This window comes from Osmia bicornis, chromosome 14 (genome assembly GCF_907164935.1).
Source record: "Osmia bicornis bicornis chromosome 14, iOsmBic2.1, whole genome shotgun sequence".
Classification (NCBI taxonomy): domain Eukaryota; kingdom Metazoa; phylum Arthropoda; class Insecta; order Hymenoptera; family Megachilidae; genus Osmia; species Osmia bicornis.
The window spans coordinates 626,518-650,480 of NC_060229.1; the positions used below are offsets into that span (position 1 = coordinate 626,518).

Sequence of the window (23,963 nt, forward strand, 5' to 3'; positions counted from 1 at the left end):
GCTAGATCTATCGCTAATCGTTGTCAACCGCACGAATAGATGAAAATCAGTTTCGACATCCGACTTGGTTCACGATATAGCTTCGCACGCGTTACGGGGTGGACGAAGGGTCGCAGAGACTCGAAGATACGGTCAAGGGGACAAAGACAAATTTGAGAGGGTGACCCAGGGCAGAGATGAAATATACAGGAAGGTGTTGAATTTATCGACAGCTTACGAAAGTGAAACAAGGAGATCGAGATCGAGATCGACGCGTGTATCTTATCGCGTGCTATCGCATGAAAATTCTTGATAAATTGTGAAAAGAGTCCGGGATTATTCGGAGTTCCGGCGTGTCGGAAATTTGTCGCACAAAGCAACAGCAGGCAAAGGGGATAAACGAGAAGAAGGGGTTGGAAATGACGTAGAACGGCTTGGGCAAAGTTTTACGAGCGTAAAAAAGAAGGGTGGAAGACGATGTAGGTAGATGATGAACCGACGTGAAATGACCTTGAAAAAGATTTCTCTCTCGAGCATTGCGCGCTTAAAGACGGTAATGACCGAGCAAGCTGCCGCGACCAAGACGCGTAAACTGTGAGCCGAGACGCTTTCAAGAATCGCGCGACGAATCGCAAGATTCCTCCAAACGCGACCCTTAACGCCCTCCTAACTGCAACACCGAGCGTTCTTATAACGCTCCATGAATTCTCCGACAGGAAATGAAATTACACGGACAATTCAGAAGACGGGCATGCTTTTTTTCTGTTTCAGAAGCGATTCTCCCGAGAAGGGCAACGGCAAGAATGAACGATACTCGGTTGGCCGCTAACAAACACCAACAGGATCGTCCCTTGCGTCGGTGAAATTGAGCCGAGAAAAGTTTTGCGTGCTGGTTACTGAGAAAAAGTTTGCGAGACGTACAAGGGCAAACGAGATTCTCATCCCCTCGGCAAGGATTTCTTCCATTCTGGCTGGGTTAATCCACTCGCAAGGCGAGGCGAGGGTGAGAAACCACCGGGCTGCCGTTCAGGAATTATGAAGGATTCGTTCGTTTCGTCTGAGAACTAGCTTCGACAAGCACGCTGATCTAAGCTGGCAAGGCTGGTTCATCCCTGTCGCCTGCACAGGGAGCAGAAACCACGTCTCTCGGGAAGGGATCGGTAAATCGCGTTCAAAGTAAACCGATAGAGCCGCGTTGTAGGAGAAGTTTCTTACCCGTTTCTGTGTACTCGTTATCGTGTTCGTTAATTGATCGATAGGATGCCGGTGGATCCAATTAACTGGACGTCTTTAAGGAAACCGGCTTAAGTCGGTCTGCTCCAGCTAATTGCGTTCCAATCGGCCAGTGTTTCGGCTTTCGTTGGTTTAGCCTTTGGGAAGAGATGCGAAACGCAGAGCGTCGGATTCGTGTTTGTCTCTCGATCGCAAGGAACTCGATTTTAGCTGCGTCTACACGGTCAAAGATCATTTGTATCCCAAACGAAGGGATTGCCCTACTATGAGCTAATCTGATCGGTACAGCTACGCTCTAAATTGAATAGTAATTGCAAATCGGACGTTCGAACGTATCCATCGAATGACAAGACTGTTCGAGGATCGATCGGATCGACGAACAGCGACCAGCACCGTCCGATAAGCCCGCTGCTAATAACAGCGCTTCCGGTTGTTCGAGTCGCGGATCTTCGAGGAAAGTGATATGCTATAGCGCGCAGGGACAATTTCACCCCGACAATGACGAGCGAGTTGAACGCGACGAAGGTCGAGAACTCGACCAGCACGATGAATCTCGTATCAACGATATCCTCCTCGTCGCCACCTAGCGCGGTTGCAGCCGCGATTAGCGCCGGCACGGCAATTCCAACTAATCCGTCCACGACAGTAACGGGTGGAGCTGTGGTCACCAGCACGGCTAAACCCGACCATCACATGTACAACGTGACCAGCTACCTTGCGGAGCACGACGAGCTCGATCACAGTAAGTAATAACAGGACGTTAAGTACATACGGTCAAAGGGCAGGCTAACGATATTGCCTTGCTTCTCCATCGTCCGAAAACGACGCTCGCCAACTGCTTCTATCGCTCTATCAGTTTTATTTCTTTCGGCTTCTTCTTGATTTCAGGCATGTTTCATGCCGGTTGTAGCGTAACTTTACCCGGGATTGGCTATACCATTAGAATGGACAAAGACGGATTTCCATTGCTACGAGGATTCTTGGAAACTTAGGGGATTTCCTTTGAGAAATCTAGCAAACGGTACATCGTCCAAGGGTGCGTTATGGAACCGTGGAACGTGATTCGTTTAAAGCCTACTAGTGGCCTCATCAGAGAGGCTACCTTCGTCCCTAATGATTTTTCTCACGAAACACGGTCAGAGTGGTGGATATTCGCGTAGAGGATTCGTTTTCGACTCGAATTACTGACCTCTTTCGACGCACTCGAACCCCGTTTCACCGGGCATCGAGGGGATTTTGGAAATTGCTCTAAACGTTTCCTGTTGTCGATTTTCTAGTTTTCCCCTTGTTTTCCTCCCTGGCGTCCTGCAAAATTGTTATCGACGACGCCACACCCTCTGTCTTTTCCTGAATTTATTGCTAAACTCGTTTTCTGATTGGAAAAGTTTCTTGGCGTTGATCGATCGATTTAGAAATTTTCAAGGAAACGATACAAAGTTTGTCTAATGGCGTTTCAATTTCGACAATGTTCAGAGCGTGTCGTGTTTTTCTAAGATAAGGTTTGATCAAAGGATAATCCGTTATCAGTATTACAGGCTGCGTGGCACGCATCCTCCGTTTTGCCAGAGCAAATCTTGCCAGCCTCGTCCTTGTCCGACCGGCCGACTGCGACACCGGCTGAATACTAATCGTAACGCTGCGGTCTACCAAAGCCGGATCGATACCATCCGCGCGCAACAACCATGATATACGACGGAATTCAGTCTTCGATCGAAGCTTTTTGCTGTTAGATATTCATGCGAATCGCGAGCTACTCACGCCGCCACGTTTTTTGCAATATTTATGAGAGTTACCTGCTACGCATCAAACTGCCAAACGAACCCTAATTTTTTCTTCTTCACATTCGACGATGGACCTGAAAAATTGAAGCGACCATTCTCTTTTTTTTTTCAATCGAGAGTTACTAAACTATTTAGCACGGTTTTACCTGTCTCAGAGATTTTCTTTACTTCCAACAAACTCTTTTCATATAAGATGGAAACATTGAGGAGTTTTCCTTCGATTCAAGTGCGACCGGCTTATCTACCTCTCTCAAGTAACAAGAAATGGTTTTCGAACAATCATCTATCTGATCGGAATCAGTCTCGTAAGAATGATCGCTCGATGATTCGCTACGTAATCCGCAAATGGTAAATTCGTGGTACTCCTCCTGTTCGTCGACAACAATCGTTTAGATATAAAATTTAAAGGGTTAACCACGGTCGCATCATCGATCAACCTGTTCCGTCGAATCTCCGTGATGTTCCAGCTTTTCATACGGACAATTCAGCTGTTTGCTCGTGTCATTGATTCTGCTGCAGGAACGAGAGCAACTTTGGGGGCGAGTCTTGACCTCTGGCAACGAAACAACGGGGGAACTGATCGAGTTTAGGGTGCAGGAACCTCGAGTACACGGCAAGAAATTCACGATCCGATCGTTCCTGTCTAACAACGGGCAATCTACGCAACTGCAGTTTGAAGGATTTCCATCGTGTTCGTTCGTTTCCCTCAGTTCGGCGACAGTTTGGTCTGCGTTCTGCGGACCACAGGAAATCGGATTTAAGGGTGGAATAGTAAATTCCGCGCCGCTGGATAATAGCACGGATATTGCGGCTGGAATAGGAATCCATTTTTAAATATTTATGACTGTCGTCTTCTAGAGGGGCCTTCTATGCACGGGGCTCTGCGCCAACAACTTCTGTAATGTTTGCCCATTTCGATGCTCGTCTGTTAGTTTCGAAAATTTTCTGATCTCGTCCTCGGGCTTATTTTACGAGCCGAGATAATTTAAAAGGATTGCAAAAAAATGGTCCGTCCCATTATCGTAGTCGAAGCTAAACGACGAGCATCAGTTTCGTTTAACGTCGAGTATCGTTGTAATGGAGGAATTAAAAACGCTTCACAGCAGACGTCGCGTCGCTTCGTTGAAGCCCTCGTAACGAGGAGCTACAGCAAAGTTATCGACGAAAACCGTCGACCACCAACGAGCTAATAGCATAACGAGTTTATCGATACGAACGTGTAACTCGACCGCCTCGTCGTAATCCAGGTAGGGATAAAGGAATCGATGCAAATCGTAGAACCAGGGAACCGTGATCCGGTAGCAATGGCCATTAGACTTTGCTCGTAGCAATCTTTTCAGTTCGTTCACGTAGTGCCGTCGCATTTCACGAATTTTCAAGATGATCTCGACGAAAGTCAGCCCCGGCAGGTCCATGGCTCGGTGAATACGGGCGTAAGCTCGATGCCTGTGCCCGCCATCGAGATAATACCGTGTGTCTTTCTTCCATAGGCACGGTGACTTTCTGTACAGGGAAGCCAGCTTCCGGAAATAACAGTTCATCCATTCCTCTTGCTCGACTCGCCTTCGTGACAGTCTCGCGAAACATTCGTTCATCCTACCATTCGAGGCTATCCGTTTGTTATAGTTTCTGAGTTGAACGAGATCGTTGATGGATTCATCCTTCCGGGACTCATCGTTAATGGTGATGGATGTTGGAGGTTGGGTTCAGTTGCGTTCAAAACTGAAAGGTTAAATGAATTTTTCTTTACTCTTCGATGGAAGAATCGTGGAGAAGTTTTACCAGGAATTTAGAACGAATGTACGACCGTCGAGTAATTTAAATCGATGCCATTTTCATGCCGAAATTAGGGGAAACATGTGCGTCGAACGCCCTGTTGGCAACATGCTCGCTCGTTCATTACACTCGTTTGCATTGCTCGTACGTTTTAATTGGTGAAATCGAAGTGGCCATGACCACGCGCTGAGCGGGATTCCAGTGCATCAGTGAACTTTAATAACTTCATTTTTACGATCCATTAAGATGCTACTATTTCATAAACCATTATATTAGGTTGTTGCACTTCGAATGGTCGATTTCGAAGTAGCTTTAAATGACATTCATTGCGCTTCAACTTAGAGCTTAAAGTTTGATCAAAGGGCTTCTTTGTGCATCCAACATGCTTCTATAGATTAGTTGAATTTTTACAGAGCATTTTCGTAAGAAATTGAATCGTCATATTAAAAGAATTAACGTGTTCATTTGTTGCAGGTATACTGGCGGGTTTCTCAGACATACAGACGGTTTTCCTGGCTTGTATTTCCACGCTGCTGCCGTTGATCGTCGCGCTGGGAATCGCCTTCGGCGTCAGGTAAGACTAGTTGTCTTCCAACGTGTGCCTAGAAAACTGTTGCAAACTTCTTTTCTCCGACAGCATACTTATCGTCGGAGATTTTATATTCTGCCAACAAGCATACTCTTCTTTAGAAGCAAAAAGAAAGAAGAAGCAGCTTACGATCCGTTGATGTTCTATTTTATTATTTACACGAACTTGAAGAACTTTGCTTGCAACTTTGTTTCGTATAAACTTTGATCGTAAGGGCTGAGTATGCCATCGCTTTGACTAAATAATTCTGCTAAATATCGTGCAAATAATAGACGAGGTTGATTGACATTAAAATGACTAATTGAATGAACTTTCGAGGGTGGCAGTCGAAGTGTCGACCGAATCACCCCTCCTGTCGTGAATAAATGACGCAGGCTATTCAAACCCTTCAACCCTTTTCACCTCCAACATGGGATGTAACTTAACATTGTGTTTGCATATCAACTCAGTTGGTAAAAGTGAATCGTGAACATAGCGCGTAGATGAATTCCCAGCGAAGGGACACGGAAACGGGATTCAAGATCTAACTGCACAAAGAGGAACTCAGGAAACCGTTAAGTCAGCGAATAAGTTAACGGTACAGCGACAGTCGCGTTATAACTGCGAATAAGACGACACACTCGCCACCAGGCTGTCTTGCGAAAGCGAAACCCCTCGACGTTGATTAATGGAGCAATTAAAGACTTAGTCAGCTTGTGCGTCGCACGCGACTCGATCACTGTCGAACCGACTCACGATTAACAACCACCATCGTTGCAGGAAAGAGGCCTGATCGATTGTCGTCTTTGTTGTGTCCTAATCTCTAATCCTTTGCGACGTACAGGCACCTAAACCCTTGCGATTCTGACACCTACGCGACGACGATAAGGGAGGGTGGAGTCTGTGAATAGGGGTTGTCTCGACCTTGGAAACGTAAACTATGCTGGTCGAATCACGCAATCCTCGCACCATTCTCTTGGGAAATTGAATTCTCTGCAAATAATCCCGTGGAATGTTTTCATCTTCTTTCCTTTTGTTTGGAAGACAAGATATATAGCTTCAACCCTTTCGCTGGTGACTCTCTACTTTTCACCTTTTCCCATAAGGGTTTTAAACGTAATTTTTTTTCTACCCTTGGCGGAATCGCAATCGCACACATAAAATTCAAATATTCCCCAAGCCTTTGATCCCGAAAAATTAACTCCAGCCTCAGGTTCCCGTTCCGTTAACGCCGTTCTAACAATAAGGGCCGATTCCATGGATTCGTTAGTTGCCGGAAACTCGCAGATTTCCAACCTAACCAAAGAGAACCAACTAAGCCGATGTTATTGCTGAAATTGTGGCAACGAGAAGAGGATTGTGCCGGGTTCATAGGAGAACAATTTATTCGATGGCTGTTCAACTACTCGCGGATGTATTCAAATTATTTTCTATGCTCGCACAGAATCATTTAGTTTGCTAGGAAATTATAGTCACAGTTTCGAAATTCTCCTGTCGAAATAATTGCTACAGACGTGCGAAACTATACGTAGTTTGCTAATTAAAACGACCACGTGTTACTGATTTATTAAAACCCAACCCACGCTCAGAAGGGTGATTCATTTATAACTATTTCAATTTTCCGGTCGCTGGATCCGTTCAAAGATCAATTATGAAGAATTATTCTTTGTGATTGGAAAAAATTTCTCCTCGTTACATTCCGTGTTTTCTTTTCGCGATTGAAATTACTTCTAAAAGGCTATAGACCAGGTGGATCGAAAGTAACTTGTTGATTTTAAAGCTTGAAAAAACATGACTTTCGAATCGGCTAAAAGTTCCATTGTCGACGGACGGAACAAAACCGTTGAAATTAAATGCGTCGAAGAGAGAATGAGCGTTTTGTCTTGTTTCGTTTTGCAGGCACGTGTGGAGGAAATATCGGAACAGACGAGACAGCTCGAGTGGATTGCCCTGGTACAGAAGTGTCTGCTCTCGAGACAATACCGCCGAATCCTTGCATCATCGACCTCACTCGGGAAACACAACCATTCAGTCTGCAACGAGGATTCTCTCTGCCCAAGACGTGAGTATACGTTTCGCTAGCCAAATTCTCCCCCCTTCGTTCGTTCGTGACCCGAGTGTTTATTTTAAAATGACTTTCAACAGCAGATTGTATAAATTTCTACATAAGCCGCATGGATCTTCGTTAGGTCGAAAAAGAATTTTCCAGGCAGTTCTTCCATGGGTCGTCAGGGTTTAGGTCACTGAACACATGGTTGACCGAGAGGTGTCCCTGACTCGTTCGGAAATCGATTTCCCGTCGATAATTTGGTAATGGCCGATGCTAATTTTGCCCAGAGTCGTGAATAAATAAAATGCTCGATTCGCTCGAAAATCGTGCCGTGCTCTCGAGCATGGAAAACATGATTCTTATGCTCCAATTGTTACGGACCGCGAACTAGTCTACCTCGTGACTTTGGACAGGAACGAACCGATAAATCTTTCGCGTCCCCGGGTTTTCATGGTCGACGTTCTGACGACTACACCGTTGACATTATACAAATGGAGGGTAATCTTACTCGTCGAAAATCCTCTTATTCGCTGCTACTCGATCGGAATATAACTAAATTTCATTGTGCGTTTCAGCAAATATTTTGGGCTGGAAATAACGAAGAGGGGTGTCGCGAGATAGGTGGAGAACGAATGGAAGGGAAAAAAGATAATGGACAGTCCCTCGAATCGGTTGTCCAATGGGATGAACGTGACAGCGTACAACGATGCAAGCGTACACTGTTTTTCCATTATGCGGCATTAACAGCATCCACAGAATTTTTTTTCTATTTGCATCGAGACGCTTCACCCGGGCGCGAATGAATTTTCGCCAACCAGGGAAACAAATCTCTTTTTTTTCGCTTCTACCTTTCCATTAATCATCCCCGAAATGTTCGGGGAACGTTTGCACGGTTTGCCGGAATCTCTTCCGGTTTGGTCCCCATTATACGACGGGTAAACGCGCGCAAAGTAGCAGAGGAACCGTCGCGATTATGCCAGAAGTTTGTGCGGCTACGCAATTATCCTCGATTTAGCCTGCGGCCTGGTATCTCTAAGGAAACACTCGCTCTCAGAGAAAGCATTGGTTCTTGGCCAGAGTAAATCCTCCTTAAAGGTGGCAACTCGGTCTTCGTCGTTCGCGAGAATTCCGATAAATTCTACTATTTGTTGGATACATTAAATACCACTGACAAGCAATGGTAATTCTATTCTTAATCGCGCCCAGCTTTGATCGTTCATTCTTGTCGCTTCGCCCGCTTGGTTCTCGTTGCTCAGGCGCCGATGCACTTATCGATACTCGGGCAAGAAGTGTCCTCGTGAATTCGAAGGAGCCTTAGGAACGATAAAACGAAGCGTAAGCCAATATCTTTGGAGAAATACGTTCGATTGAAATTTGGTAAGTGGCGTTAAGTGCGCGTATCGTTGGCGGTGATATCCGTGAATCGATGGCGCGTGCAACGGGAGAGTGCAACGCGCCACCATCTATCGACTGCAGCTGACACGAGCGGCGTTCGTTCCGAATGAGTCGAGCTCCTATCGGACATCGATCGAATATGCAAAAGCGGTGCCTGATCGGACCAGAAATCTACAGACCTACGACCACGCTGCACGCTCGCCTTTTTAACGACGAACGTGTTGCTTCGTTGCAAACGGCTGCAAAACCGCTTTGCCAACCGCCCGCTCGCTCGCTCGACGACGACAAGCCAAACGAACAATGTAGGTCAAATGACTCGCAGCCAGCCTCGCGTCGTTGAACATCCAGCGTGGTTCAACTTTACGACCGCGTCCTCCTCTTCTTCTTCCCTCTCGCCCTTTGCGATGACTTTTCGTGCTTACAACCATCTTCTTTCTACCGCTTCAAACATTCATGCCTATATAGAACGCTCGGCCCATGCATTTTTTCTCTGACACGATTCGCGCCTCGAATAGCACCGCTGAAACGTGCACTCTGCATTCGGGTTATCTAACGGGTTCAACGTGAGTTAGAAGCTGAACGATGCTTGACATTCACGTTGTTCGATCGGAGAAATTACCGAGTCGATGTACTTAATATGTCAGTCGAGTACACTTGACGGGCCTGCATAGTAGATTGCCACAGTAGATCCAGCCGGGCGTAGTAAGACGCATGATATGTAGTAGGGCGTCTGATCTTTTTAACTTTCCTATCACTTGACTAGTTGTAAATTAGAGTCAACATGTTAACGGGTTGATTCTATCGATCGTCCAACTTTGTAGAGCACCATGAACGATCACACACGTACACGGAACGCGATAGTTTGAGTCGAGCTGAAAATATCAAGAACGATCGTTCTGGCGGCAGTGACCTGATTTTAATTTCACGCGTGCTCAATAGCACTCACCGGTGCGGCGCTTAGACGAGTTCCCCGAGTGCACCTTTCCTGCCCCGCTGTGTTGTTTCGCTTACCTCTTCACCCTTTGCTTCCCTCGGAACGTTTGCCATGCTTTAATCACGCCGCTCGCCGACCGGAATCTAAAACGACTCTTCGTTTTTCGCAGCGCTGAGCTCGATCCGGTTCAAAGATTTCTCTTTCTCGCGGGGAAATTGCGAGACTACGCGAACTGAACAACGTTGTTCGTTCGCAATCACACGAAAATAGAACGATGGAAATTTTTTACCAAGTATCGTTCTTTCTCCTCGAATTTCATGGTTATAATATCGTTTTTAGAATTCGTCGTACGTGTAAAATAGTAGATTCCTCGAGAATATGATAATATTTTCGAGCAGCAGGATAAGTAAAAGGTTCGAAAAAGGGGACGGTAGGATCTAACGAGGCACTGGGCAAGCAAGCAAACGCTTGGAACGCCTGGTTTTTCACGTTGCTTTCACTATAGAGAACGTGAACGCGCGACATTACGTAGTCGGGGTCAAGGAAAATGCGGTGCACCGGCTGAAATGGGAATTGCCCGCTTGGCGCCGCTTTTTCGCAGCGTCAGTCTTCTCCTCCTCGCGTCCCTCCGTTTATACTGGCACACCTGGACGAACAACGGGAACGATGCCGCGGGCTACTAAAGAAAAAGAGCGAGGGTTCTCCACGTGAGAGGCGTCTCGTTTAAACGACGAGGGAGGGTTTTGAAGGAAATAAAATTACTTCAAGCGACCAAGGTGGGCCAGAGAACGCGAAATACGAGTTATTAGTTAAATAGAGCGCTGCCATTTTTCGACCCTTCTTTTTCTACTTCTTTTCCGCCCTTTTATCTCTTATTAGTTACACTTTTTGACGTTTTATTACCTGCAGAATTTTCGTGTGTTTTAAACGATTCTGACAGCGGCGCTCACACGTTAAAATTTCGACAACATTTTATCGTCGATTACTTTCGACAGGGTATCTTACAGTTTGCCATCTGAAAGTTTGACGCGTTTGAAGAGCGGTCGCGAACAAGTTGGTCGGTCGATCGAGCGTACACGAAAGCAGTCGGATAATTAAGAAACCGGACCGGCGATCGTCACGACTTTATTACCGTCATAACTCTATCACCGGTTCGCCTTTTCGACGTTCTGTCACAATCGAGGGACCAATAAATTTTTTTGTTTATCCACCTTCGTTGGTCAGTGCAAAAGGAAAATTTATAATGGAAGAAAGCGTGTAAAGAAACAAAAGACGTTACATTTGGAAAAATAATTTTCTGGAAATGGGGTTATAAAACCCTCAAACGGCAACCGTAAAACGAAAGGATATCGTCTTCAATTTTTATGGCGTCACGACGAAGCATAAAAGCTTAGTGGCTGCGAAGTAGTTTATCCGCCCCTTCTGCCACCGTTTTCCCGCCCAGCAGAAGGTCCGTAGGGCATTAGGGCACCAGTTACCATTGACGTCGTTCGCAGTTGTTCTTCACCGGTGCGTGCCAATAACATTATGATAAACGATCCGAATTTGCTGTGTCTAAACCTCAGGTGGAAAGAAAGAGAGCAAAGTACAAACCGCACCCTGTTCGGTGAATGATACGGTGAGTGAAAAAAATGAAAACGGTGTACCGGCAGAATAAAGAGAGGAGCGAAAACGGGGTTGTGACCGCAAATCCGTAACGAGCGGTATTCAAGAAAACAGTGAGACGACGCTTTGCAGAAAGTGTACCGCGACGCACAGTGATTTGCAGAGGATCGCGGACAATGCCTGCCAGATGGCAACGCGCACCTTTTCATGCGGTGCATCGGCCTCGAGTGCTCTCGAGTTACTAAGTAGCCAGCTTGTACGCTCATTATCTATCCCAGCTTTTTTGTAACTCGAGGCTGGTCCTGAGGTTAGACACCGCAGAAGATCGCATGCGAAAGGGTGTACCCTACGATCGAGCCGCACCGTGCACCGTGTGTTAAACAACGACGCCTTGCTAAATTGCATAAGCCTGTTCCGTTGGCCTGACTAATTCGTCCGGCCTTTGCCCGCTGCATTTCATCCGTCGCGTCGCGGCGCAACGTATAATTGCCCGTGCACCATACACCCTGATAATCCCTGCGACCGTTTTAATGCCGGTAAATGCTTGTTAAACGTGGATTTAAACACGGATTTCGTCGCATTCTGCCACTATGCGAGAACTATTCCTCCGCTGAATGCGATCCTATAAGTCGTTTAAATCTTATTTTAATTGTTATACTTTTATGGTATATACACATATCGGCTCATTAAGTATGAAAGAGCATCAGTGGAAGTTGGTTAGCTTTGTTCGCGTCGTAGAGATCTCGTGGTATCCTTCGTTAATTATTCAACCCTGTTCTACTGTACGCGCAACAATTATAACCAGCAGTTGAAACTTGAAGCTATGAATAGTTACGGATGCAATTCGACAGATAGATGCTACATTTATAGGTCGCGGTGCATTGATTTCCTCGAATACGTCAGATAGACAGACTGGTACGATTTAGACTCGCAATTCGAGGATCGATCTAATCATGGTTAACATCACTGAAGCCTACCTGGAAAGGATTCTTTGCTGTCGGTGAGAAGTTAACCAGCCTCTAACTTAAACTAGAACTTTCGAGTAATTGTAAAGTGAAAGTAGTGCGCTCGTTTGCAGAATAAATGCTACCATTATCAGAGTGGAAGGATTTCAAAGGATTGCCATAACAAATTCATGCTCGCATTAACGCGGCCAAACCGGTGAACTCGCGATAAATCGAGGAGATCAGATTGTTCTAGGGTAATGTATCTAGCTCAGAGAATATCTCAGTTGATGCATGGAAGCCATTGATAGTTTAATCACGGTTGGCCCTACCTCGTTCTTCTTCGATCGAATTATTCGAACATTTCAAGCGTCAATTCGCAATGTAGATCTTGCAAACTTTTAAGACTAATCGATGATGCAGTTTACGGTCGTACCATCATTATCTTTCATCCCTAAAGATTCTGCTCCCCTGCAGTGACTCGACTCTGTCCATATTTCAGTCGATAAAGGGTAATCTAGTGGATTTTCGATGCATACAGGGATCCTATATGCAGCACGCGGAGCTTAAAAAGATCCCTGAAGGGGTGCTTTAGTGAATAGTGGTTACCATGAATATTTTACATGCATACATCAAACTATCATATCGTACAGGTTCCTTTCAGTAAACAATCAGGGATAAAATAGTTTCCTAATTCAACTTATTGCAATTTGCATGGTGGACCGTATTTGCAGCAATCACCTAGGACTGTCTAGTTTCGTGGTGTACATTAGCCACTCTCCGTAGTAACTTTCCTACAAATTCGCTTGAAAATACCGATAAATTTCCGCAATAGCGAAACTCGTCTAGTGAAACTTTCGTTCACTGCTCGTCGCAACAAGCATACTAGCCCGGCAAATTCTCACCTAAACATTTTCCCTCACACATACACAGGGTGATAACGACCACTTAGGAAAGATTACTCCAAGGATGGGCTGTATATTGTGGAATAATTGATGGGAGAATCAGGGATGTCCTCCTTGTGATTTTTATGAGAGGTTTTCGAAGTTGAACTACATCACTTCTACACTATTTCATTACACGCGTTTATACACTTTTTACGACCCCCTTAATTTCACTCAATTCACTGTTCCTAGAATGCTGTCATTAAGCTCTACACTACAGATCAAAAGTTTCAGATCATAACCAAAGTGAATCCTAGGATGGATGCGCGTTTCAACTAGCGTAGTGCGAGAATGAATAAACAGCGTTACTTTCAATTTCTCACTTGAACATTCCCGTGCGAGCACTCGAATTCAGGCGGCAAGGTTGTGCCATTTCTTGTTTCCCAAGCGCGGTAGGGTGTCGGTGCGATTACCGAGATTTCAGTACGTGCCACGATAAAAGATTAGATCTCTCGTACGTGCACAAGCTCGAGCAGAAGCGAAGAGGTTCGGCTCAACGTGGTAGGTGCTCGTGACTGCACTTTAATCTCGCAAATGATGCGAGGAAGGCTCTTGCTAGCCCCCCCGCTGTTGCAAGATTCGGGCTAAAGAATACCGCCCTTGCTGGCCCAGGATCTTGGAATCCTCCGGCTTGTTTATCCGGGCTGCATTTGCTTTTGCCATCGAAACGATTCCTTCAGAGTCCAAGGGAACCGAAGCGTCGATCTTGAAATACTGTTCGGCCGAATTGAATTCCGGAGGAAATAGAAGAAGCGTGGAACGTAGCTAGATCGGCACGAAATTGAAACTCTGAAACGTGGAACAATGCAAACGACGAGAACACCTGTCCAGACGAACGGCTACTAGCTATCCTAGAACTTTACCGTTTGCTCTCAAGATATTTCTATCGTTTTACTTGTCTCCGGCTCGGATAGCTGAACGTAGACGGTAATATTAGGTTTTTGTCAGACAGAAAATATGAGTTTCACGGAAATTCACGGAAATTCACGGAAATTCACGGAAATGAATTGACGGAAAAGCGTGTCAGCTATGCACCAAACAGCATCCGACGGATGATATGCCCTCGAACGAAGCGTACGTGCGAGATACGTGCGCAACATACGCGAGACGCGTGACACACGTGCGAGTTATGTTAACAATGCGCGCATACGTTCGTTCGCGATTCCAATTTTCCACGTGCTCCCGGAGAGTGTATCGTCAGGCGGTGTAAGCGGTTTACGGGCACGGCGTGTCCATAGCCTAGCCACCTGTCTAAATGCAATTGCGGATCACGCGGTGCACCGACACAGGTCGTTGAATAATTTCGCGATCGTTCGAACAGTCGTCGACCGAATAAAGCTGAGCGGAAAGCTTCGCGTGCTCGAAAATCGACGGCTATCTTATGGCAATTATTAATTAACGTTACAGAAGAAGGACGGAATTTTGAATAATATTGCTATTATGCCGACAACATAGTTACGATGATGTAATTGTCGAGGTAAGAAAGTAAAAGGAACTCTCGAGTTACAAAGACGGACGAGAAGTTGAAGAACGTTGTTCAAAGTGAATACAAGTCTTCCTCGTAAAGAGAAGCATTTTCTGAACGCTTCTAACAAAGTATGAACATTGTAAAAGCAGGAAGTTCGGGCGCGTAATAAATTAGCCGTCAATCGAATGCTGGCCTCCCCTTTCAACCCCTAAAATTATAATACGGAGGCGAAGCCCGCGCTATAAATCATACAGCGTGTTGCTAAACGATTGCCGTGCGCACAACAGCAGGCAGTAAATCTTCCTGCTTCGACCGATATGCGCAAAATTTCTTCGCCCAATCTAATAAATCGCGAATCCCAAAGTGCTCGAAAAAATGCTATGCCGATCGATAAAACGTTTTCGCGTATTAATCGAGGTTGTAAATTATCGACGGTACCCACGGACGCGCACTTTATCATTCGAAGCACAGTTGCTCCTGCGTATCACCGTCGTTCCTTTGCAAAAATCCACGAGTAGTCCTAAAGATACGGTAAATTCGATTCCTTTTTGGTGACTAGCCATAAAAGGACGAGCTTCTTGCCGTTTTTCAAGCGCCAGTGCGATGCGTGTTCCATTCCAAAGATGGTAATTGAATTTCCACGAAATTCGATCGGTCGTAGCAGCAAGCGAGGATTACAAAGGGTGGAGCCAGGTCGATTTCAATCGTGTTTTACGGGATAAATCCATCCCGATTGTTGGAAAAGTCGACGCTGAATAGTTCAGCAAAGAGCGAATTTTTCAAACAGCAATGCAACGCTCTAAAAGTTATATCGATTTCGACGATTCCCCAAATTCCGTTTAGCCAAGTGGTGCCAGGCCGATTTAAGTTTTCACCCCTCTTGGAAGAGCGATTTTCACGGATCGTATTTTCCATCGACAAATTCTCGTGATACACCGATCGTTCTCCGTTTTTCCGACGGCAAATGGAAGCTAGCTGTTGCCTCGGAATTTCATCTTCTACCAAGCGATTTTTCCGAATAGCAAAAACGTTTCTCCTAGAACCAACCGGCTTAGGATCGCAGAACACTTTTTCACCGATCGATAAATATCCTCGACAATTTTCCGCGACGATTTCCCGCGACGAGCCACGGAGCTCGAACTATTTTCCAGTAATAGTAAGCGCGAGGCTTGTCTATGTCGGCCGCTAGTTGCTCGCGTAGTACTCGAGGGTGGGGGGTGCCGCGCGCCTTCTTAAAGCTTTGCGGTTTTTTCAAAAGCAGCGCGCCGATCCCCACTCTCGCCAACTAGTGCCCCCACCACCGGACGTTGCACTTTGTTCCTCGTTCGAGTTGCATTCTAGCCGTCTCGGTTGCACCGCTGCATTCGCTCGTTTCGCGATTCGTTCCTCTCTGTTTATCATCTCATATCTCTCTCCGACTTCCTCTTTCTCCGTTCCACCACCTCTCGAGGCTGACGTTCTTCCTCTGCTCCCCATGCCTCTCTTCCACACTCGTCGCCACGCCGCTTTACTCGCATGCCACTAGCTCTTTTCCCGACGCGATCGCCTGCATCGGCTGCATCAGCTCGGCTATGCAGTTTCGCACGAATTTCGACTTTTACTCGGACGCAACACATTTCATCTTTTTCTATCGGATCGAATTTCCATGACCTGTATTCAAAGAGAACGGCCTTTCGGGTATTTTTGCGGAAATTTACGATGGGAGTCGGCTGGTTATCGGTGGCACGGATTTCGCGAATGATCGCGGGGCTGAGCTTTTTCTTTTCTTCTTTTTTTTTGTTTCTTTAGTTTTCTTATTTTACGAGCATGAATAATTTATGCGTTACCCACGATGGGGAAGATGTCGCAAGAGTTAGCGATCAATTTCTGTCCCCGTTGCAAACGCGTTTTAACCATCGCTCAAGGCTACCTATACCACGAAATCTGTACGAAAGCGGAGAACTTGATACTCGCGAACTCTCCGAGCCGGGTTAAGGCATCGGTACTTTTTCCCTGGAGAAGTTTTAAGGAAGTTCGTGGCCATTTCGCTTTGTCATTTTAGCAAAGTGTGCCGGAGGATGCAGTTGCTGCAGGGCACGCTTGCACTCGGTTAACTGTAAGATAAATAGGGGTAATTATTTCCGCTACCAGGTACACTTCCGTGCAGGAGTCACGCGAACGGTTTTCGAATACACGAATATTTGCTGGACGTTGCTCGACGATGATCGTGCAAAAATTACACGGTAATTAATCGATTTTAATCTTCTCCTTTAACATGCTTCAAAATCTCCCCGAAGAAATAAGTTTCAGCTGAGGAAATCATTTGCCAAATTGTCGCGTGTTTCGTAGTCACGAGTACATTGCGTGCCAACGTCAGCTCATTTTGCCCCGAAATTCCATGGACTCGACATTAGGGGACCGGGGTCGGATAATTCGTCAGAGGCGTTGAAGAAGGCGACGATTCGAGGATCGGAGGTACGATAAAATCCTGGCCGGAGAAGAGGAGCTGGCAAGCCTGCGAGAGGGAACAGAGATGCACTCGGGCTGCAAGCGTGCGGGGAGAGGCAGCTAGCTGGACGCGGCGCTAATGCGCTTGCTAACCTTACTTTCGCATTGCTAGACTCAATTCATGCCAAGGCTGACTGGGTGCGTTGCCCTCCATTGCCCCTATACCGCCGTCATTGGTGGTTTCCTCTCGCCCCTCGGCAGCCCTGCCAGTCGACGTCGCCCGCTTCCACGCCGCCCACCGACATGCAGTTTCTTGCCCCCCTTGCCCTGCCCGCTTAGCCCCTGCTAGGCAACTTCGTCTTCAGCTCCAGCACCGACTCTTCTCGCTTTGCCTTGCCTTTCGCCTTTCGATGCACCACCATGCACCGCGATGCACCGCTGCAATTGCCTTAGACCTTAATCGGCTGCTTACCGCCTAACGTAAGTGTCCCGATTTCTCTTCGTCCATCGGTTCTATCTCTTCTCTGTTCCATTTTTCCATCTCCTCTTGACATCGTCGGGTCATTTTATTTACCATAGACGTTCGGTTGTTTGAACGTTGCTCGAGAAATATTTGGCTAGCCGATCTCGCTCGGCCAAATAGCAAAGGAGGATAGCAGCGGTCTCGATTGATAAGCAAACGTTGCTTCCACGACGGAAATAGAATTCGAAGGAATTGTTTTCGAATCGAATACGGGAAAGCTATTTCCGTTACCGAATCCCTGTGGGCTCGTTCGTTCGTTATTATTGTTTTGTCGATCTTTCAAAGTGCACCACCAGGATTTGTGGAATTTTGCGGTGTTTTTCGACTGGTAGCTGCGTCGCTGGTACACGAGTTGTTGCGCGTCAATGTATTCGCGTCGAGAACAATGGAGCGACGCTCGTAAAATTTTTATACGCTCGCTCCTCGATGCTATTCGCGACAGAAGGTTACAGACCGTGGGGTTAGATGGGAAAAAAAAAATAAAGTTTAAAACTATTGCAGGTCGACGGGTGTCTAGTTGAGCGAAACTTTCCATTCCGCGTTAGAACCGTTTCCATTATCAGAGAACGTGGATTGGAGGCACGTGTTTGATCTTTGATAACGTTACATCGGCTGCGTTTCGCTCATCTACGCGGTTCGCATCACTATTTCGAGCAAGGAACGCTTGCGAGCTCGTTTTACAGGCGGACCATGCACTATCCGCATGGCCCCGCCCGTAGAAACGCTGCCTATTATTAAAATCCTCGAGCAGCGCATAAACTTTCCCAAAAATAAAACTGCAGCATCGCTACGCGGACGTAGACACGGGGCATCGTCGTGTTCCCACTCGCCTCCCTCGCGAGACGCGTGAAACTGTAGGAAGGAAAGGAGAACATCGATCGACTGTCTCTGCGGGACCAATCAGCGAACGGTCGATTTGATTTCCAAACGCGAGCCGGGATTTCCATGTCCCGAAGGATTCGAAGACAGCGTGACGCGTTAATTGGTCCACGATCGGTGTCAAGAAAACGATCTCTGTATTTGTATTAGCAACCAACACGTCGTCGAACGCAACGCTTATTTATAACTTTTTCATCCGGCGAGTTCTCTTATCTGGCGCCTTGCCATCGGTTCCTCCCCTCTCTCTTTCTTCCTTTCTTTTTCTCTTTTCATAGCCGCTTCTCGTTGCAACTGCACAGCACGTTGATCGGTACCAGCGTTGCATTCGCGTTCCATCGTTGCGTCGCTGTATAAAATAGTTTGAAAAAAACTATACCCTGCGGGAGAATACATCGACAAATTGCTTCTCTCGATAAAGGAATACCTCAGTGTAACGTGTTTCGTGGACGGTATTCGTAACAATAATACAGAGAACCGTATCGATATTACGAGAAGTAGTTTTCTGGCTGCATAGGTCGATGCACGCGAGATGCGTTTGGTCCGTTGCAAGCTGAACCCGTGCAAATTGCCGTGCACGTTGCACTCTTCTCTTTCGCAAGGATGCAACTCGTTCGAGCTGCCGTCGCGTCGTTCCGTACACCTGTTTACATGGGTGCAGCGCGCGACTGCGTCGATATTAAAAGGATTTAACGTGGCGTATATCGCGTGTCAAGAGCCACGTCTCTTAAGGAGCGGCTATTCCTTGCAAGAATCAATACCGTTTTTCGATATCCTCGATCGTCCATATCGTTTTGTAATCATACATTCTGCTGTTGCGTAAAGATACTTTATTTATAGGTTCGTTAAATTATACGACACACTTCTACGCGTATTGTTGCGATGAAAGTGGCTTGCATCTTTCAAGGCACGCGGCTATGAAACGGTCCTCGTGATTCACGAGGAAAGTTATGCGGACCCGGTCAAAATTCTGTACAGTTTGCCCATTGTTCGCAATCAGCAATTAGAATACGTTTTGTGCAGGCCAGTTACAATGTTAAGAATAAATTTTTTATTATTGCCACGCGAATACGAATGTGTATTTGCTAAATCGTTATCGATTGAAGCGTTAATTTGGCTTCGAATCGCGTGGAAGGAACGATGGCTCGTAAGTAGATTATGCCGCGAGTACGTAGGTGGTCAGACCGCGCCTCGATTCTACTTGGCTGGTAAAACGTAGCTAAATGCGAGGCAATCGATCTTTAGATCGTGTTGCGGCCGCGGTTCTCGATACTGTATTGTGTTTCCTATTCTCGGTAAGTTTCACCTTCGTTTCCAATATCATAGCCCGAGCTTTGTGCCTTCGACTTCCGTCGAATGGAAACTCTCGTCGATTTCCTTTGTTCCACCTTACACGTCGATATTTCGTTTCGATCTTGAAACGTAGATTCGGAAAAACATGTATGTAATTCGATACCAGGCTTTTCCAAAGGTTCGACAGAGTGTTTGTACTCCCGCTGGCCGAACGTTGTTTTCTGATAAAAGCAGGGGAAAAGCAATTCAGAAGTGAATTTGGAAACATTTTACGGTAGTGCCACGGTATGGTGTAGTTGGTAAAAGCCGTAATTTTATGCTTTTACCGGAGAGGAAATTTACTGGAATTTACATAAATCGTTGCTACGTTGGGAGAAGAATCGATTCGTAGAATGGACCTAACCCAGATTCGAGGCAGGTTACATAAATCGATCTCTCCTGGATAGCAAGGGCTACGTGGCTGGACGCTACTGTTGCATCAAAGGTTCGAGGATCGGTTCGTAGAATCGGAGGAGGCAGGTTCCGCCTGTAGTATCGAATCGAGTCACGGTGTTGGCGAGAGAACGTATGGCATCGGATTGCATCGGATCGCATCGCGTCGCGGTTACTCTCTCCGCGCGATTACACGATTCTCCAAGTTCGTCCATCCGACTGTCCATTCGTCTGTACATCTGTCCATCCGTATGTCCGGCCGACCACCAGCCCAGTCCGTCTGTCCGTTCGTCCGGTCCGTTCGCGTTGCTTCGTTTCGTGGGGTAGCTGACCTAACAGAAGGGGTCGTTGCACTCAGTTGGGCCCGCTTTCATCCCCTCCACACCTCTGCTTCTTCTGGTCAGCCTCGCGGACCTAACCGCTCTTCTTCTCCTCCGTCCTTTCCTTCTCCTCTCCCACTCTTTTTCTTCCTCGCTCTTCCTCACAATTTCTTTCTTTCTTTCTTTCTTTCTTTCTTTCTTTCTTCTCCTCTCCGTCTTCTTCGGCCCGTTCTTCCTAGCTTTCTTCTTCCTCTTCTTCTCTTTCATCCTCTCTCTGTGGTATCCTTCTATCGGCGTGTGCACACGTGTGTTGGCCAACCTACTCAACCCCCTAACGTAGCGGGCTCGAAAAGAAATTATAGTTATTTACCGTCGGCTCTTTCGGATAGTCGGTTATTTCGCGGTAGTTGTTCCCTCTCTTGTAGGCATAACTCGACTTGGGAACCGAGAGACAACTTCTTTGCTCGGGCCAACCGAGGGCTGAGAGTCACGATAGAACGGGTTGACCGTTCGGTGTGCAACGAGAAGAAGAGACAGACGGATAGACCAGAGTAGAAGGAGAAATAAAGAGGGAGGGATGCTTGCAGCGAGGAGGATGAGGGCTGGTAATGCCGGTGATGTTGCTGCCGTTGCTGCTGGTGCTGCTGCTTCCACCGATGCCTGGCACCGATCCTCGAAGAACGAGGAATCCTCTTTTTCTTCTCTCCTTTTTGCCTTTGACAGGGGACTCGCGATAAGTATCGTATACGATTCGCCTATCTCGTCGCGCAATCTCGACGAAATTATGATTCTTCCCTCGGAATTTCGCTGCTTTACCGATAGTTTCTTCTCTCTGTCTCTCAAGTGTCAGGCCGTTAGACGAGATCGAATTTGTCGTGGTTGCTGGATTAATTTACCCTCGTAACGCGGTAGTTCCGACCGAAAGAAAGAGGAACGGATCAAAGTGCATCGGCACGGTGGGTAGATGCAACGAGTTCTAGCTGGTGGTTCGTCCGGCTTGGCGATGCACTCGGTAGGCAAGGAGTCAATGCCTTCTTAAAAAGGGGCAAAGAGAACGGGGCAGGGCGGGGGGAAGGGTAAAAGAGGCCCAAGGAAATCACGCTGTTTCGACGGGATTCACGAAGCGTGCATGACGGAAATGCAGCGGCTCGGTCGTGCAGCGGTGGCACGAAAGCTGGCCAAGACAAAAAATCCTCTCCGCAGGGGAGGAAGAGAAAGGAAGAAGCGCATAGAATGAAAAGGAGAGAAGGAAGAAGAAATCTGCTTGGTCGAAGGGGGGCCAACAGAGCGAACAGCAAAGAGGAGGAGAGGCAGGCGGAGGAAAAGGGGAAGAAAAAGTTTTGGCGAAGCGATGTACACGCGCGAGAGTCGAGGCTCGAAGGAGTTGCGACCGGCTAGGTATCTTCGTGCGATCGTGATTATAGCCCTCTCGTATTTTATTGCCGCGTTGGTCGGCTCTCTGCCCTCCTGCGATTCCCGTTTCACGCGCTGCTGCCGAAACGCGTTGTAACACGGAAGACCGAAAAGGTGGCTCTAGCTGGTGAAATCGATCGTGGATCGTGCCTACACAGCCTGTCGCCTCGACTACGCGACTAATTTGTCCCGGCTGGGGTGTGCGATTTCCCGATCGGTGAAAATACGAGCGGCCAAGCCCGAGGAACAATAATTCTTCCTGCGGGCGGAAAACGGCAAAGGCAGTTATCGATTCGGCGCTGAACCAATCGCAGTTGGTACGGTTCGCAGGAAACTATTCGCTCGCGGATTTAGATTTTCAGCACGAAATGGCGCGGTTCTTGTTATCGGCTGACGTAGCAACCACGATAGCCCGCGATAAGGATATTTGTTTGCCGTGAGCTCGCCAGGCGTTCCAGACTATGATAGAGATTAAAGTTATCTCGACTACGAGCCACAAGGAAGTCTCTGTCCGTTCGCCAGTGTACTATGTCAATATTATTTCTGTGACCGACGTCGTGCAAACACCGCCATGGTACTGCGAAATCGCGTCTCAACGTGCGTTTTTGCCGAATGCTAGAAATACGTCCACGAGGCAAATCTTTTCTCTTTTTAACGAAAAAAGATGAATTCGTCTAGCTGCGAGTAATAATGCTGTCTCTCGAAATCGTACATTTCTATAGGAAGACGTACGAATTACATTTCGGGGGCTAGAATCGGCCGGAAATCCGTGCGACATTAATCACGGTCTATTTGCTTGCGCGACGGTAGAATACGAAACAGGGTATCGCGAAGGGTGGTCGAAATTTATTTCGTTGCATTCACATGGTCAAAGAGGGGTGGATGGATGATAGCGAATGGACGAAATAATTTGTCCGGGGTAAAATCGCGGGAACGGGTGGAAAATCGAGCTCTCGATGGTCCAACGAACCAGAGGTAGCTACATTCACGACCGCTCTTCGCGACGCTTCAAACGACCGTGTCCGCGTTCCTTTCCTCGTGAAACTTAAATTATTAATGCCAGTTGCTTTGGGCACTCATGCAACATTTATGGGAGGCGGTGGTACGAGAAAAAACGACTGAGAGATTCGCCGATTCGCCATGAGCGAATTCGCTTGACCTTTATAATAAAAGCGGCCTGAAATAAATCTAGTAGCGGATTCAGCGAGCTCCGCTCATTATCGTTTGACTCTCTTCGCGCTCGGATGAACATGCTGATTTCGCGATGTCTTCGCCTTTTCACGCGATCGTAGAAAATTTCTCCCGATAAAATGATACGATTTCATCTACCCACGCGGCGCTTCCTTCGGTCGATCATTTTTCGCTAGTACAACGATCTCTGCTCCTGGCACTGGTCCACTCGACTCGACCGACAAATTCGTTTAATTTAATTACAAGCTTCGATACTCGATTCGATCCCAGCATTTCGATTCAGAACTGAACGCGTGGTAACAGGTTCGGTTTCCAGGTATTTTAGTTCCTTTCCACGCGAAATCCCACGGCTCGGTTAGATTCGAACGATCGGCCGACTAGCTTAACACGTTTTCAACAACTCTCGATGAATATCAATCGAACGCTGTTGAGCCTGTACGAGCACCACTCGCTGGGAGGCGCGTGGAAAAGCATCGAGTGTTCTCCAACGGATATTTTGCCGAATTATAATCGACCAAGCCGAGCACGCAATCTTTTGAGAGAGTAAACACGATCCTCTGTCAGGAACAAACTCGTTCGAAAAGAGTGGAATCGTTGTTTCCTCGCGTTTCTGCGTATCTTTGTCCGCTGACGGGAACACCGTGTTGTCATGGAATTTCAATTTTTCCACTTTTGCACCCATGTCTGAGTGCATCATCGACGCAATTCACTCGGCCTCTCGTATTTCTACCGCAAAATTGTCTATTCAAGCCTCAGGCGTTAGTTTCAACAATTGGAACTATTTTCGAACGGTGGTCCTGTCCGACCGGTT

At 46.9% G+C, this 23,963-nt stretch overlaps 1 protein-coding gene and 1 long non-coding RNA gene across 5 annotated transcripts in view; one reads left to right on the forward strand and one right to left on the reverse strand.

The window, feature by feature from the left end:
- LOC114877065 overlaps window positions 1-23,963 on the reverse strand; it is a 69,241-nt gene that overhangs the window by 24,265 nt on the left and 21,013 nt on the right. The window lies entirely within an intron of this gene.
- Window positions 1-23,963, forward strand: part of LOC114877062 — a 57,699-nt gene that overhangs the window by 10,810 nt on the left and 22,926 nt on the right. Inside the window, exons 2-4 of the mRNA XM_029189177.2 lie at window positions 751-1,954; window positions 5,244-5,343; window positions 7,237-7,399. Coding sequence (XP_029045010.2) covers window positions 1,711-1,954; window positions 5,244-5,343; window positions 7,237-7,399 — 507 coding nt within the window. The 5' untranslated portion in view covers window positions 751-1,710. The remainder of the gene's footprint in view (window positions 1-750; window positions 1,955-5,243; window positions 5,344-7,236; window positions 7,400-23,963) is intronic.